This window comes from Solanum dulcamara, chromosome 10 (assembly GCF_947179165.1).
Source record: "Solanum dulcamara chromosome 10, daSolDulc1.2, whole genome shotgun sequence".
In the NCBI taxonomy this organism is placed as follows: Eukaryota; Viridiplantae; Streptophyta; class Magnoliopsida; order Solanales; family Solanaceae; genus Solanum; species Solanum dulcamara.
This window is the reverse complement of record NC_077246.1, coordinates 72,421,596-72,437,840: the sequence shown is the minus strand read 5'-3', so window position 1 is coordinate 72,437,840 and position 16,245 is coordinate 72,421,596. Positions and strand designations below refer to the sequence as shown.

The 16,245-nt window shown below is 34.3% G+C and overlaps 2 protein-coding genes across 3 annotated transcripts; both read right to left on the bottom strand.

Annotated features, from left to right (window-relative positions):
• Positions 1-3,104: 3,104 nt before the first annotated feature.
• On the bottom strand, positions 3,105-6,250 carry LOC129870945 (two-pore potassium channel 1-like). Its single transcript, XM_055945814.1, has 3 exons — positions 6,193-6,250; positions 4,352-5,287; positions 3,105-3,789 (listed from the first exon to the last, which is right to left on the bottom strand). Exons 2-3 carry the CDS (start codon positions 5,245-5,247, stop codon positions 3,624-3,626), a joined length of 1,062 nt encoding a protein of 353 aa, XP_055801789.1. The 5' UTR covers positions 5,248-5,287; positions 6,193-6,250; the 3' UTR covers positions 3,105-3,623.
• Positions 6,251-7,712: 1,462 nt separating this feature from the next.
• On the bottom strand, positions 7,713-15,557 carry LOC129870062 (RNA-dependent RNA polymerase 6-like). Of its 2 annotated transcripts, none has more exons than XM_055944643.1 (3): positions 15,301-15,557; positions 9,880-12,663; positions 7,713-9,289 (listed from the first exon to the last, which is right to left on the bottom strand). In XM_055944643.1, the coding sequence occupies exons 2-3, from the start codon at positions 12,598-12,600 to the stop codon at positions 8,414-8,416; spliced, it is 3,597 nt and encodes a 1,198-aa protein (XP_055800618.1). In that variant the 5' UTR covers positions 12,601-12,663; positions 15,301-15,557; the 3' UTR covers positions 7,713-8,413. The 2 variants fall into 2 exon arrangements, with proteins under 2 accessions (XP_055800618.1, XP_055800619.1); XM_055944644.1 differs by lacking the exon at positions 15,301-15,557 and adding an exon at positions 12,829-12,847.
• Positions 15,558-16,245: the final 688 nt, after the last annotated feature.

Genomic DNA, 16,245 nt, shown 5'->3' with positions numbered 1-16,245 from the left:
CAAACTTTGTTGCTTTTAAGTATGAATGACTAAATATAATTGAAGATAAGAGCAAAGAATTTTTTTTAACCATTTACTAATATTTCTCTAGTTGATATTATATATAAAGCTTTTGATAGTTGGATGACACTTGGCAAATGGAATTATTCAAGTTGTACATGATCAAATGTTTTGGTGAGGCAAAAAATAATAATAAGTACAACAATAACATATGTATGCACACTAATTTCATTGGTAAAGTCTACAAAAGATAGAGTGTATATACATCTTATCCCTTTCTAGAGTGGTTGTTTTCGAAAGATGCTCAACTCAAATAACGTATACCACAATAATTTGAAAAGGAAACAAAGAGTACAACACAAAAAAATCTTAAAATTTACGTGGACCTAATATTTACATCGAATAAATATATTTTATTATGGTTTATAAGTAATAACTTAGATTAAAGTGTACACCAAATTATTTATAGTTAGGTGATAAAAGACTATGCAGAAGATAGGGGCGGAACTACAATATTAAGTTCGGGTTTAGACGAATCTAATAGTTCTTGCTTAGACCTTTTATATATTTGCATTAGGAAATCTATTAAATATTTAATTGTGAACTCGATAACTAAAAACTGAATATGAATTTAATAACAAATATATAATTCATAAATTTCAAATTTTAATTCCGCTTCTAAGCATATATATGTTTACCTAAAAATAATAATGTGATCCTAATGTTCAAAACAATTATTGATTCAAATACTTAAAATGATGAGGAAAAAGAGCAATAAGATAATAAATATTCAAACATGTCCGGATTGGCAAATTAGTTTTCTTTTCTACATTAATTACTTAATGAAATCACAATATTTTATTGTTCTAAAAGTGATATGATCAAATTAGTGGGGTTTCTTTTCTACATTTATGTAATGAAATTCCCAGTTGTAAAGTGTCTTTAATTTTTATTTAATAATATCTTTTAATACTTAGCTTTAAGTAGGTAAATTATGATAAGGAATTTGTTCTAATAATTTCTTCCTTCTTTTTCTCTTTTTGTTTTTTTTAATATTTACGTATATATCACTCCATTATTGATGCCTTAAGTACTTTTATTCTTGCTTAATTAGGAGTCCATTATATTAATTATTCTCCGTTGACATATAAATCAAACTTCTTATATGGATAAGAACAAATTAATTAAGAAAGAACTTTCTATGACGGAGGACGGACTGACGAGGACTAATAAACTTTTAGGTTGACAAGTATTTATATAAGGGGTGCACATGATATCTTGGACCCAAGAAACAAATTCGTAAGGTCTATTGGGCCACTACGAACAATAAGTGTTATTGGCTTGGATCGTGTTTTTCTTTTTTGAAACTTTGATCTTTTAACATATTACAAGACAAATCTAATCATATAAAACTTTTGAAACTTCTAGTCTTTAACATGCATGTCACAACCTTCGTGTAACTATTAAAACTCGTCTTTAAAGGCAAAATGAGAAGTTAAAAAAAATTATTTTCCAATTTAGAAATGGATAAAAAAATATTATAACTGATTAATGAGGAAATATAATTCGGTTCGATTTTCCAATTTTTTATTTGATTATAATGGCAATTGAAACCGAACTAAAACAACTCCGGTTCAGTTCGATTTTGCAAATTCGATTGATTTTATTTCGGTTCGGTTTTTTGATTTAGGTATTAATCTATTATCATATTTGACATGTTACAATTTACAAACCATTAACAACACGGGTATTTATTAATTTATTTTAATGATGTTTTTGTTGATAATTAATGAAATTGAATATATCCACTAATGACATTGTGTCAAAGGGTTAAATCTTTATCAATGGACTAATACAACATTAAGGGTAGGTAATGATGTGTATGTATGCTTAAAATATCTCACCAAAACCTCCAAATTAAAACTTAATTTTGCAGATGTAGCTATCACTCTCTTTCTTCATTATCATTTTATTTTATTCTCCATCTATTTTTCCCTTTATTCTCTACTTTATTTATTTTTTCCTTCATCAATATTTTTTGGAGTTAATGTCAAAACACACACCAAAACTATTATTTTTTTGCGAGTTTGATACCTCCACTATCCATTGTTTCCTTTGTTTCTTCCTAAATTATCACTCCTATTGTATTATTACACTCCTCGATGATGACGCTTATTTGGTAGACATAGTTAAGAAATAAAATTGCACCTTTGCTATCAGCTATAATTTTTGACACAATAATAAACACTTGATCCTAACAAATGGTATCAGAACCAATGTAAGGGTTTGATTCCCTAGAGCGACATGCTGCACCAGGTAGGTGTTAAGAGGAAGATTGTAGGCTAATGCCAACATCGTGCCTATGACAAAGCCCACGAGGGGACTAGAGTGGCGGAGTCGAAATCATGATCACATTTACTTGGAATGCTTAGTTAAAAATTAAAGTTACACTCTTACTATCAACAATAACTTTTGCATGGTAAGCACAAACCTAGTTTAAGAGGTTTCCCATTCTCACAATTTTTTTAATCTTAGGATATCCCTCAACATGAAGAAATCTAAAGACAATTAAACACAAAAATGCACAATCCATTTAAATGAAAACTAAATGCAAAGGCATCAAAGATTAGAATTGCTTGTGAGACAATTTGGACACAACACAAAATCTTGTCACTTTGGACAAAGAATCTTTAGCACAAAGACAAAAACCTCTGTTCTTTCATAACACATTGTGTTTGATTAAATCTCTAAAAATGAACCCCAATATGGAAATCTTTGCCAAGATTTTGCACTACAAGAATCACATTGTCACATTAATTTCTTTATCAATTTTCATAACTTTTTTCTTTGTGTTGGCACCTAATATTCTTACTTATTTCTGGCCTCTTTTCCTCTCAACAACTATACTTTTGGTCACAATTCTTGCCTTCAACAATGTACCACCATTGGCTGTTGAATTCTCCAACGTAAAAGAAAGTGAAGGATCAGTACTTGATTTTCTTGCAGGGCACCAACACCAGCAACTTGAAGAGTTCTAATATTCGTTCGCGCAACGACCAGGGATCGACAGAATCTAGTAGCTTTGGTCAAAACTCTGTATTTATGTAAATAAATCTACTTAAAATGTATAAATAGTTTATTCAAGAAATTAGTAAGTGGCATTTTCTTAAAATTCTGGATCTGCCTCTACTTCTGGTGGCAAGTTTATGGTGAATGATTGATAAATGTACATTCTTGTCATGTTTAAAGAGCTACTAAGGTGATATTGGAAATGTAACATGTCTCAATTTGTTCAAATTTTACATGCCTTAAACTTACATTCTTGAAGAAAATTAGTTTATAGACGACATGAAAAAACAACGATAACTATGCCTAAATTTTAAACAAGTTTGTGTCGGCTATATGAATTCTCACTAATCATGTCTCAATCTGTTTAAATCATGGATTAAGTTACACTCTCCCAATGGTTCAAAATTGTGACAAGTTGTTGAATCTTGACTGTATCTATGATCCTTTTTTCCAAACACCAAGTGCATAGGATTGAAAGTTCGCAAAATTTTCTTTGCATTTTCCATAGTTCTATTATCTATGAACAAAACATAATATGTTTAGAGGGGTGTTTATCAGCTTTTGGATCGAGACGACGATTGCAAAAGTGCAATATCATTTTCAGTCAATGTGCCTGAATGATCAACATCAAGCAATTTGAAACTCTCCATGACTATAGAGATGTCTTCCTCAGTTATCTTCCCCAACTCTTTAAGTTTATAGACGATGAATTCTGCAGCGCTGGATGAAGAAAAATGAACGTGTTAATTAGAATGTAGCACAAAAACTTGAACGCGAAATAAAAACATCAACTATGTCTCAGTTCTAAACAAGTTGATGTCGGCTATATGAATTAATCCTCATTAACCATGTTTCTCTATTTAAACTCATTTGCAGCCAATATTATATCAAATAAAGAAAAGGTTTTAGTTTACTAGAAGTTCTATGTATCTTTGTACTGGCATAAGGCTAAGAGACGCAAAAGAAACGTACTAAAAAGATAGCCCGGTGCACTAAGCTCCCTCTATGTCTAGGGTCTGATGAAGGGCAGGACCACATTAGGTCTTATGTATGCAACCTTACCTTGCAGTTTTCCAAGAGGTTGTTTTCGCAGCTTGAACTTCATGGTCACACGACAACCATGTTTCTGTTGCACCAAGGCTTCCCTTCGTAAATGTACTAACATGACTAAAACATATTCCCAATTAATTATTATCACATACATAGATCGTTCTCTTCCGTTGTGCTTTTTCTTTCACTAAGTCTGTTGCACGCGAAATATAAACTTTGATTAACAACTTACCTCACTTCACTGTCATGATCAAGATCAGCAGCCTGGAGGTCTGAATTTGTCAATTCGCGAGTTAGAGCCCATCTGAACATAGATTTTCGCCTTTGTTCTGTATATAACTCAGCAAGGGAGTAAAATAACTGTCCCAAACAAATTGTGCTCATCAATATCCAAAAAGAAGCAAAAAGGCGCCCCCATTTCGTTGAAAAACTCTTATCTCCATACCCCAAAGTAGTAATAGTAGCACAAACACAATAAAAAGCATCAAACAAACTCAAATCCTCAACTTGGCATAGAAAAATTGTTCCAAGCATAGTATGTACAACAAGAAGTGCCAAAGTACTTAAAAACTTGTACTTTTCGATGTTCGTTTCTACCTCTTTCAAAACCTCTGTTGAACTAGTACAATCTTTCCTCATTTTTATGGCTTTGAGAAACAGGATTTGTTGCCTCTCAAGAAAACTATCTGCTGCTTTACTCAGAACAAATCCAACAAGAGCCATACCGGTGAACACAAAAACACACGCGAGAAGCTTAGCTAAGATGCTTTTTGGAACAAGATCACCATATCCAACAGTAGTCATTGTAACAATACACAAGTATATTGCATCAAGAATCCCATTTGTCTTTTTGCCCTCGATTTGATCGTTTATGATGAAGAAGCAAATCGCTCCGACTCCTATATAGATAGCCAAGAACAAGAGTACATCTCTGAGTCTAAAACTCTTTGTTGAAATGAACTCAGGGTAATGAAGGGATTCCTCATTATTTGTCTGTGTATGAGTACTAATAGTACAAGTGTTGCTAGATTGAGATCGCCTTCGCTTAAATGAGTTTATATCACTAAATCGAATCGATGAATTTACATTGCCTCGTAGTAGAGGTTCTTCAACATCGCCATTCGCCATGACAGCTCAAAAGAACATGATTTTAAGTACCAAAATCAAACTGCAATCAAGGTAATGTACATTATAAATCAACAATTTCTAGCAAAGTACGAGACGGAATATAAGTTAATTCATACATTTGAAACTCATGATCATAAATATAATCCCACAAGTGAGGCCTGGGTATAGTGTGTACGCAGACCATACTTCTACCTTGGGAGATAGAGAGATCGTTCCAATTGACCCTCGGCTCATGTCAAATATTCCTATGCATATGATTGTAATCTTTCTGAACTTCTCAAATATTAAGTTTCAATCATTTGTTTTCTTAAGAATCTAGTTCAATATCCCACGGGCGGAGCTAGGGTACCAGAAGGGCTTCGAATAGGGTTCATTTGAGCCCCCTTCATCGAAAGATTTATTATACAAGATCAAAAAATTATTTTTTTAGTATATATAGTTGATATTGAATCCACTTGACTTCTTCGTATATTTACTTCCTTAGATTTTGAATTCACTTAGTGAAAATCCTCAGTCCACCGCTGATAAAATCTTTAATTGATCCCTGTTAAGTTTCAATCTTTGCAACATTGGCTTTATACATAAAAATTAGAAAATGGGATTTGCATACACATATAACTTGGTCACTTGTTTCAATAATCCAATCAAAAAAGGTGGCGGCCAGGATTTTCAATTAGGAGATTCAAATATAAAGAAATAAAGAAATAAACATACGATGAACAGAAATCAAGAAAGCAACATTAATGAGAAAGTTTTCATCGAGTCCATAAAGGTGAAAAAAAGTATATAAAAGGCAATGCTTAATCTCATAAGTAATAACAGAGAGATCCAACATCTTTGAATAATTTTAAATCCAACTTCAAAACAAGAAACAAATGTGTTATAAAGAAAATCAAGAGAAAATTTCCAATATATATATATATAAAGTGGAGAATGTCATATTACCTTATGTTAAAAAACTATCATCAAATAGACCCTTTTCAAATCCATGCAAATATTCTTCTTCTGGATGAAAGGAAAGCAAAAAAAAAAGAAAAAAATCAGAGGGAAAAAGAAACAAAAGATTTTTTTAATAATGGCTACAACATTTGGGAGGAAAAAAAGAAGCAAAAGGGGTTTATGATTTGTGGATAAAAACAATTGGTAATTATCAATCACAAGTAAATTAATGTTGTCCACTTACCTTATAAAATTTATACTCCCTTCGTTCTTTTTTATTTGTCAAATTTTAACTTGGCACACTTATTAAGAAATCAATGATTGGTATAGTCAGTTTACCATTTTACCCCTAATAATTGATAGAGTTTTAAACATACTTACTCACTACATTTTTCAAAAACATTAACTTAATGTTAATAAATTGAGGATACAATAAAAAAAAAATGTCCTTTCTTGATTTGTCAAAATTGACAAGTAAAAAAAAAATCAAATTAGAAATTATTTAACAAGTAAATAGGAACGAAGAGAGTAGGAGGCTTGTAATTAATTCTAATTTTTCACCTATATTTGGCTCGATTTTAATTAACTTACAATATTTATCATTCAATCTGATTGTTTGCATGATTTTAATTTTTGCATCACTATTCTCTTTTCTTACCATCATGTATTCACGTGTGTTAGATATTTTTCTTTTGAGACGAGGGTCTATCGAAAATAATATTTCTATTCCACAAAATTGGGGTGTACAAAACCGAATCGAAAACCAAAAAAAAACTGGACTAGTAGTTTGGTTTGGTATTGGAAAGAAAAATCCGACTATACTTGAATTAGTTCAGTTTAAAGTATATAAAGTCAACCCGAAATCAAACTAATCTAACATTACCTTAATAATTTTTAAAATTTATTTTATACATAAAAGAGATATTTGTACGATCATTTGTTCCGTTCATTTTTTTCTTAATCTTCATGCCTAATCAAATAGGGTCACGTTAATTGAAACAAAAAAATTATATGCAAAAATTCAATTCAACTAAAACAATGATTGTACACTAGTAATTCGAATTCGCATCGGAAAGTCTCTCTATGAGCTAAAGCGCACCTTACTGAATGAAATTCTATTTTCAAAGACTGAACACAACTTCTGGTTAAGGATATAAAATAACTTTACCATCTATCGCACAACCGTTTGCTGGTTTCACCTGAAAATGTAATTTATCATTCACATCAACTTTACTTCTTTCCCTACAAATATTCCTTTTGTTCCATTTTATGAGATGCAGCATAATTTTTCAGAGATTTGTATCATCATCTGCAGAATTACTTTAAATCTATGTTGCTCAAACTATTTGAAAATGTCAACGGATTCGTGTCGAACTTTTCAAATGTAGTGTATATTTCAAAAAATCTGACACAAATGCGGCAACACTTTTAGAAAGTCTGAGCAACATAGCTTTAAACATAAGTACCTTATACGAGAAACAGAATCTTGTCCCTAAAAAGTAACAACACTGTTTAGTCACACGAAATTAAGAAAATAAACGCAAGGGCGTTATATATAAACACAAAAATTGATGTCCATTTCCTGTATATAGTACCCAAACTAATGAGTGAGAGCATAACTGCAGCTAAGACTAGAGCTAGATCGATGCAGATCCACTTACTGTATCGTCCCAAAACAGGACACCGTTCATCATGAATGACAGTGAAAGTATCTCGAAGGAAACAGCCTCTCTACCTCCCAAGGTAGGGTAAGGTCTGTATACATCCTATCCTCCTCAGACCCCACTTATGGAATTACACTGGGTATGTTGTTATCTTGAACTGAAAAATGTTCATATACCTGTGTGGCATTGCTAAGTTCAACTTCACCACTTGCACAATTCTGGTCACCAGTAGACCAGATTAGTGAATGCCACGAGAAAAGTAAGAGAAAGCATAAGCAGTTCGAGAGTAACCATAACGTTCTCTAATACAGCAACAACAGATACAAACTAGGAGCAAGCAAACGCCACATGGCACAAACCAGAATACAGCAATGATGAAAAGAGAAAAGTGTTAATCGATCAGCAGGCAACCTCGTGGTTCATATAATAACTGATCAATACAAGGAAACAATCCAATAGGAGGATTTAGGAGGTTCAAAAGGACATCAAACCAGGTATTGATAATGGCAGAGTGGCCTTACAGCCAAATATATTTGCGTTTAGCCGCATGACAGCTGTGGTTGTTATATCTTGTTAACAAGATACCTTCCAAGGGAATTGATAGGCTTGGTAGAGTCAGAATTTTGCATTCCCCTTTGTCTAATTTTAATTCGAGCAAGGTAATCTGCTGCAATCCACGCAAAACTTAACATAACACTATTTGAAACAGCATCTGGCAATTGCAACTTCAGTGATCTAGTCACCCAATGAGGATGGTAAGTGACCTGATACCACGCAGATGCCTTTCTTTCATACATACCATTCTTCTCATCAACGGGAAGCAGCTCAAAATCAGGCTCCATCTGCTCAAAAACATTCCTGAACTCCTTCCTCAACGTATTATACGCATGCTTCAGCCTCTCTTTTAATTCCCCTTGCTTCTTAGCACTGTACTTTGGCATGGACCATATATGTCCAGTAACCACCTCTTCCTCCCCGTTAACTTTGTATTGTCCTAAAAGCCCATTCAACTGACGATCATAAGAACATTTGTGTTTCCATGCATCACCTATGAAATCTTCGTCTCCCGGAATCTCAAGATTAGTGTCATATGGGATGTCTTTAGGGACATACTCAAGTCCAGAAGATTCTCCATCCTCTGCATCATATGCATCTATCACTTGCCTATATAATTTGCCCAAAATTTTCTCTGACTTGTATGATTGAAATTCCTCTTTCCCCATGAAGTCGGGATACATTTTTGGTTTGAGGTCATATGGCATGGTGACAAGTTTTCCAGTTTTGGGGAAATCAACAGCTAGAGCAGCAAGCTCTGCCAATTTAAGGCACTTTTCATCCAAAGCTCCAAATTCACTGAGGTCAGCATGAACCACATGTCCGTTGCAGATTTCTCCTAGACTCTCTTGGACCATGTTCTTTGAGAAGAATTCTATTATGTCCTGTAAAAAAAGAAGATAGTTAAAAACTGAAAAAATAAACAGCACACTGGAAAAATGAAATACAAAAGAATATTACGCAACCAGTTGAAAGATGCAACAAATAACAAGTGCCATAAATAAGACTTAAATTCCTAATCAAGTGCAAAATCTGTTGAATATACTCATATACCATAAATGATCACAAATATTGTGAACCATGAAGAACACAAGATCTATTGCAAGTGTCTTTAGCTTTTTCTTTTTATTCTAGTGAGTGTGCCTACAAAAAAAGAGCCTCCCTCTTCAATTACAACTAAATATGATCGAATGCAAAGGAAATTACATAATCAGAGAAGCGTCAACTTGGGATGCATAATACAAGACAAGTATATCTTACTGATGCAACAAAACTCAAAACAGCTATTAAAAGATAATTAGCTAAAGAACAAGTAATGCTATCTTTTCAAGAAGACTTGTACTTATTTCATCAGAATTCTAACTAAGTGAACATTATGGCGTAAAACAAACTTGTACAGATCTGGAAAAGCTAACCAAATATAGGAAGATATGAATCAAAGCTGCAATAAATATCATTTTAGTTGGGTAGTTACCGTATGCTGAACTTGACGACCCAACTGTTTAGCTTCTGCAGGTGCATAGTCCATTGGCGTCCAGCTTTTCTTACTGGGTGGGATGAGATTTTCATCCCAAGTCACGAAGTAGAGATCACCGTCAAGGTCACTCCCTGATGCTTCATTTGAATGTGGCCTATACCCTTTCTGAGGGAAGACCAGACAATCATAGAGATGGTGTAAACCAGGAACATCTACAGCCTCCAGAATCCTCACATCCCCGGGATGCAGACACGGGTTCTTTGCAATTACAACAAGGCCCTTTATTACTTGAAGATTTTTCTTGATATCAGAAAACTTTGGACCGTGCTTAACAAAACAGGTCTCCAAAGAAGGGCTTGACACTTGAATAAAGCATTGGCCTTGCTCAAGTTCACCTAATTCATCGAAACAGCCCATCAACCACCTTCCTGAAGGAACAAATATCCTTGCCTTATTCCTGAGATCACCAAGTTGAGCAGCTCTAATGCTAGCCAACATCCCCCTCAAATGAGGCTCACTTTGAGGTTTAAAGCCCGCACTCAACATTATAGCCGCTGTATTTCCTGCCTCAGCACATGAAGCTGTAATTATATCAAAAGCCACGTCTGAATCCACAAGTATCTTATCCAACCTTGATAACATTTCTTTCTGCATTTCCCAAAATATTTCATCTTTAACTTCCAAGGACGAGAGCAAGGTTATTATTTGCCGATTCAGAAAACCAGGCTGTAATCTCGTCCAAGAGCAGATTTCAAGGATAGTGTGATTTGAGTCAAATTTCTTCATACTAGTTCTCAGAGAAAGGCGGCTACCATCATTCTTTGCCGGCCAACATGCGACAACACCTTTATAACCAGCATACCTTATCTGATAAGCACAAGGAGGATTGACACTTAATTGCAACTTCTCTGCAACTTCTATACATAAATCTGCTGACATCATGCCGATTCCATCAGAGAAAACATACTCATTTCTTTTTATATCTGGAAGCTCGGAGTTAACCTCGCTTTGAAGGACTTCCACTGTTGCATAGGTTGATGAAAAGCACTGTCCCATCCTAGCAGCACATTTTGCAACATTCCTGTCACTGAACTTACCCATCCAGTTTAAGATGCTGGGCACCCTAATTTTCGGGGCTTCAGCAAAAAACCAGGCAGAACGATCCCTCAGCTGGTTAGCTGAGAACGCCAAAAAGGAGTACCTTCGACCACACAGATGAAATCCTTTACTCAGAATCCTTTTCACCCTTTGGAAGATTGCAGTTCTCTGGGGATTAGAATTTGATGTAATTTCTCTTACAATAGTAGCTGCATAGTATGTCAGAACATTCCTATTCAAGTTACGCATGCCCTCATCCATGAAAGTAACTCGCAAAAATCGATCTGAAACATGTTTATACTTCCTGAGGACTCTATTGGATAGCTCCACAGTTGGCGGAAGACAGTATGCTTTGGTTGGGGTAATAACCAACCTTCTAACCTCTACAACATCATCCAACTGTCCAGTTCTCTCGAGAAGGTTAGGATTATTAGATAGCCATTTCTGGACGCGTGCTAACTTCTGAATAGCATCATTGACAGGCCTTTTGTAGGAAAAGATGTGCTTCAGTGCAGCTAAATTAACCCCCTCCTGATGCTCTCTAAGCAAAGAAAAGAACTCAGTAGTCATCTGATGCTGATTAATTATGCCTTTGTGCAAAACAGCATTTACCAGAAACAAGACCTTAAAGCTTATTCCTTCATGGTTTTGAAAGCAAAAGAATGGTTCTGACACGGACACCCCAAAATCAGGCTCATCTCTCACCCGGAGACTCTGCCCGTTACACTGTTCTACCATGGGCACCCTACTTTCTCTGAAATAGTTCATGGCCTTCCTAAAAGTAGGACCATTGCGAGGTCGAATTGAAATACGGTAGGTATTAAGCCTACCAATGGCACCACTACATGTAATGTCTGTGGTTCGGATCCATTGATCATCATCGTCTAATAAGTCAAAAGCAACTGATTCTTCAATATCATCATCAGCAGTTCTATAGAAAACCAAAGGAGTTGAAGCCATCTGCAACAATAATACCAAAGACGCGAAGTCTTTGCATTCCTTTATCTCATTGATTTCCCTCAGCAAAAACTCAATCTTGAAGTTGCATTTTACAACGGCATATCTTCCTTCACCCTTGAAACAGAAAACAGTATCCCTTGTGAAAAGTATTTTGCATGTGTCATTGAATGGGTCCACAAGAAAGTTAACACCAGTATGAGGTCCCCTCCAACCAACCACAAAGTCATCATTACTAACCAGTACTCCAATTTCTACATTAATATCCGAAAACTTATAAGGCATGAAAGTTCTTCTCCTCTGATTCATATTAAAGGGATTCTCAGGACCCAAACTAACCTTCAAAGACTTTTCTTCTAATAAGAGTTCATCACGCCTAGCAGCAGCAATTGCATACTGTGCCGACTCTGAAGATGCAAAATGAACAAAAGCATGAGGTTCCACTTTTTCGTAATTGTTCATTCTTCGCACCCTCTCTACATCAATATCATAAGTTGGGTAAGAGTCAGGAGGAGTGGATGAAGTCTTTAATCTACACCTCCACACTTGTCCAACTTGTTCTTCCAGATATTCTGAAAGCATTTTCGCGTTGACATCATTGTTGAACCCACCAACACTAATTTGAGTCACTACGAGATTCCTTTCAGAACCCTCTGATCCCATCTTTTTCTTGAAGGAGTCACACACACTTTTGGACTCACTTATTCACACAGCCTCCAAGTTCACCTGTTACACGACAAAAAATTGTGAATAAAACGAATCAACAGAACAAATCTTATAAGATGGGCAATGTATGAGGCAACAAAATATTTAACTATTCACAGAATACGGATAGAGCACGTTGTTAAGAAAAGCCATCCAAGAGCTGGAAATCATAGTTCACAATCATACCAGTTGATCATTCATTTAGACCACGTAGATAACCTTCATGAAACATCCTTAAGCATTTCTACCTTCCAAGTGCAGAACAAATATTAAATAAACTAACCAATCAAGAACAAGAAGATAATATATATGTGCACTGCATTTTAGTAACCAGATGGTGATGAGACACTGTGAAAGACAATGATCAAGAGGACAACATGAGCTAATAGATCCACTTATTTCCCAGTTGAGAATTTGAAAAACAGACATCTGTAGATCAGTATTTCTATCTTTAGGTATTAATCATGTTTTTTCATGACTCCTATTCTGCATCTGTTTATCAGATATGTGAAAACATCTAACAACTAACCTTTCAATACCATTTATCTAGCTCTGTGAAATTAAGACATTCAGCTAGCAATAGCATATAACTAGACAAGCAATCTCAGTAAGGAACTCTTAGCCTAAATTTGATATTCTCTGAAGAAGAAAAACCTATATAAACACACAACTTTATTTGCAGTATCATTCCATAACATGAAGTGAAGCAAGTACAAAGAAATATACTATCCATTTCGAAAAAAGAAAGATTTTTTGTGTTCTATTAGTAATTGTGTTCTAGCACCAGCTCTCTACTCCTCCAGAAGATACATCCCAATCAGCGACTGAAAAATAGCTGATCAAACAAAATTATGCCTAATTCTTTTCCCAAAATCACCCCTTTTCCCTTGATTAAGGACAAATGACCAATTGATGTACGCAGACCTTACCGCCTACTTTTGTAGGGGTAGATAGTCTGTTTCGGATAGACCCTCAGCTCAACAAAAACAACTATAAAACAGGGTAGCAAGAACAAAATGTAAGAAACTCAACAACAACAACAACAACATACCCAGTGTAATCCCACAAGTGGGGTCTAGGGAGGGTTGAGTGTATGCAGACCTTACCCCTACCTTGGAGGTAGAGAGGAGGTTTCCGATAAACCCTCAGCTCAATAAAAAATGTAAAAAACTCAATTGAGAAAATTTGCATAACTAGCGAACCCCACTTTCTGTAACTAAGGAAAAAGAGAATACTGCATCAACAACAAAACATAAGTTAAGCAAATGATCAATTGATGCAAATTTCGGTTCAAAACTTCACCCTTTTAGAAACCAAATCGAGGAAAATACATAGAAAGAGAACCAAACTTTCTATAATTGAAGGAAAATACATATAAACAATGCAGTAAAGCAAATCAACCAAAGATGCAAATTAGGATCAAGAATTTCAACAAGATACAAAATTGAAGAAACCCAATTGAGAAAAATGGAAAAAAAAACCCATATAAACAATGCAGTAAAGCAAATCAACCATAGATGCAAATTAGGATCAAGAACTTCAATAAGATACAAAATTTTAAGAAATCCAATTGAGATAAATGGGAAAAAACAATGCAGTAAAGCAAATCAAGCATAGATGCAAATTTGGATCAGGAACTTCAAAAAGATACAGACTTTAAGAAACCCAATTGATAAAAATGGAAAAACACTATAAACCACACAGTAAATCAAATCAACCATGGATGCAACTTTGGATCAAGACTTCAACAAGATACGAACTTTAAGAAACCCAAGTGAGAAAAATGGAAAAATCATATAAGAAATGCAGTAAAGCAAATCAACCATGGATGCAGATTTGGATCAAGAACTTCAACAAGATACAAACTTTAAGAAACCCAATTGAGAAAAATGAAAAAACAGTATAAACCACACAGTAAAGCAAATCAACCATGGATGCAAATTTGGATCAAGAACTTCAACAAGATACAAACTGTCAGAAACCCAATTGAGAAAAATGGAAAAACAGTATAAACCACACAGTAAAGCAAATCAACCATGGATGCAAATTTGGATCAAGAACTTCAACAAGATACAAACTTTAAGAAACCCAATTGAGAAAAATGGAAAAATAGTATAAACCACACAGTAAAGCAAATCAACCATGGATGCAAATTTGGATCAAGAACTTCAACAAGATACAAACTGTCAGAAACCCAATTGAGAAAAATGGAAAAACAGTATAAACCACACAGTAAAGCAAATTAACCATGGATGCAAATTTGGATCAAGAACTTCAACAAGATACAAACTGTCAGAAACCCAATTGAGAAAAATGGAAAAACAGTATAAACCACACAGTAAAGCAAATTAACCATGGATGCAGATTTGGATCAAGAACTTCAACAAGATACAAACTGTCAGAAACCCAATTGAGAAAAATGGAAAAACAGTATAAACCACACAGTAAAGCAAATTAACCATGGATGCAGATTTGGATCAAGAACTTCAACAAGATACAAACTGTCAGAAACCCAATTGAGAAAAATGGAAAAACAGTATAAACCACACAGTAAAGCAAATCAACCATGGATGCAAATTTGGATCAAGAACTTCAACGAGACACAAACTTTAAGAAACCCAATTGAGAAGAATGAAAAACTTAGAGAACTCCACTAACCTTTCTGTAACTGATTGATCAAAGACACAAGGTGGACACAAATGCAAGAAATCAGAACAAAAGGGTGTAAAGAAGAGTGAGTGGACAGTGAACTGTTTGAATTTTTTATGGTTTTGCTTCTTCAGTAAGCTTCACACTGTCCTGGTTAAGGATTTACACGCGAGAAGGATGCTCCCATCTTTTATGGTTTTGCTTCTTCAGTAAGCTTCACACTGTCCTGGTTAAGGATTTACACGCGAGAAGGATGCTCCCATCTTTTATTTATTTTATTTTATTTTTTTGAATTTGGAAGGTTTCTTATATTATTTGGATAAATATAAGTAAACTTTACCTAAATCCCATAATGAAAAAGTCTAATTACTATACATTCTTTATCGTACCAAAATTATCCGATTTCCCCTTTTTTCTAGTTTTGCTGATACATTAGTTATGTATATGATACATCAATTTTAGTTGTAGAATAGTTAATGCAGATCATCTATTTATGGATAGTATCTTAATATAAGGTATGATTGGTTCTTTAAATCAATTACTAATCTAATTAATGGGATTAATTGGTTAAAAAAAACAACGGTTGTGTACATGAAGATTCAAGCAAAAAAACAGAGCATCAATTCAAATCAAAGTCGATTTTAATTTTTTTTCCAGTTTTGCTGATACATTAGTTATGTATCTGATACATCATCTTTAACTGTAGAATAGTTAATGCATATTAGCTCTTTATGGATAGTATCTTAATATAAAGTATGATTGGTTCTTTAAATGATCTACTGATCTAATTAATGAGATTAATTTATTAAAAAAAGCAACGATTATGTTCATGAAGATTCAAGCCAAAAAACAGAGTATCGTCTCGAATGGAAAAAAAAACATCAATTCAAACCAAAGTCGATTTCAATTTTTTTTCCAGTTTTGCTGATACATAAGTTATGTATCTGATACATT

What these genes read in the sequence shown, in the direction of transcription:
- LOC129870945 (XM_055945814.1), bottom strand. Translation starts at nt 5,247, where the DNA reads ATGGCGAATGGCGATGTTGAAGAACCTCTACTACGAGGCAATGTAAAT. An exon ending in GATCATGACAGTGAAGTGAG is followed by an intron (nt 3,790 to 4,351) that starts GTAAGTTGTTAA and finishes TTCTTCATCCAG; the next exon opens with CGCTGCAGAATTCATCGTCT.
- LOC129870062 (XM_055944643.1), bottom strand. Translation starts at nt 12,600, where the DNA reads ATGGGATCAGAGGGTTCTGAAAGGAATCTCGTAGTGACTCAAATTAGT. An exon ending in GTCGTCAAGTTCAGCATACG is followed by an intron (nt 9,290 to 9,879) that starts GTAACTACCCAA and finishes CTTTTTTTACAG; the next exon opens with GACATAATAGAATTCTTCTC.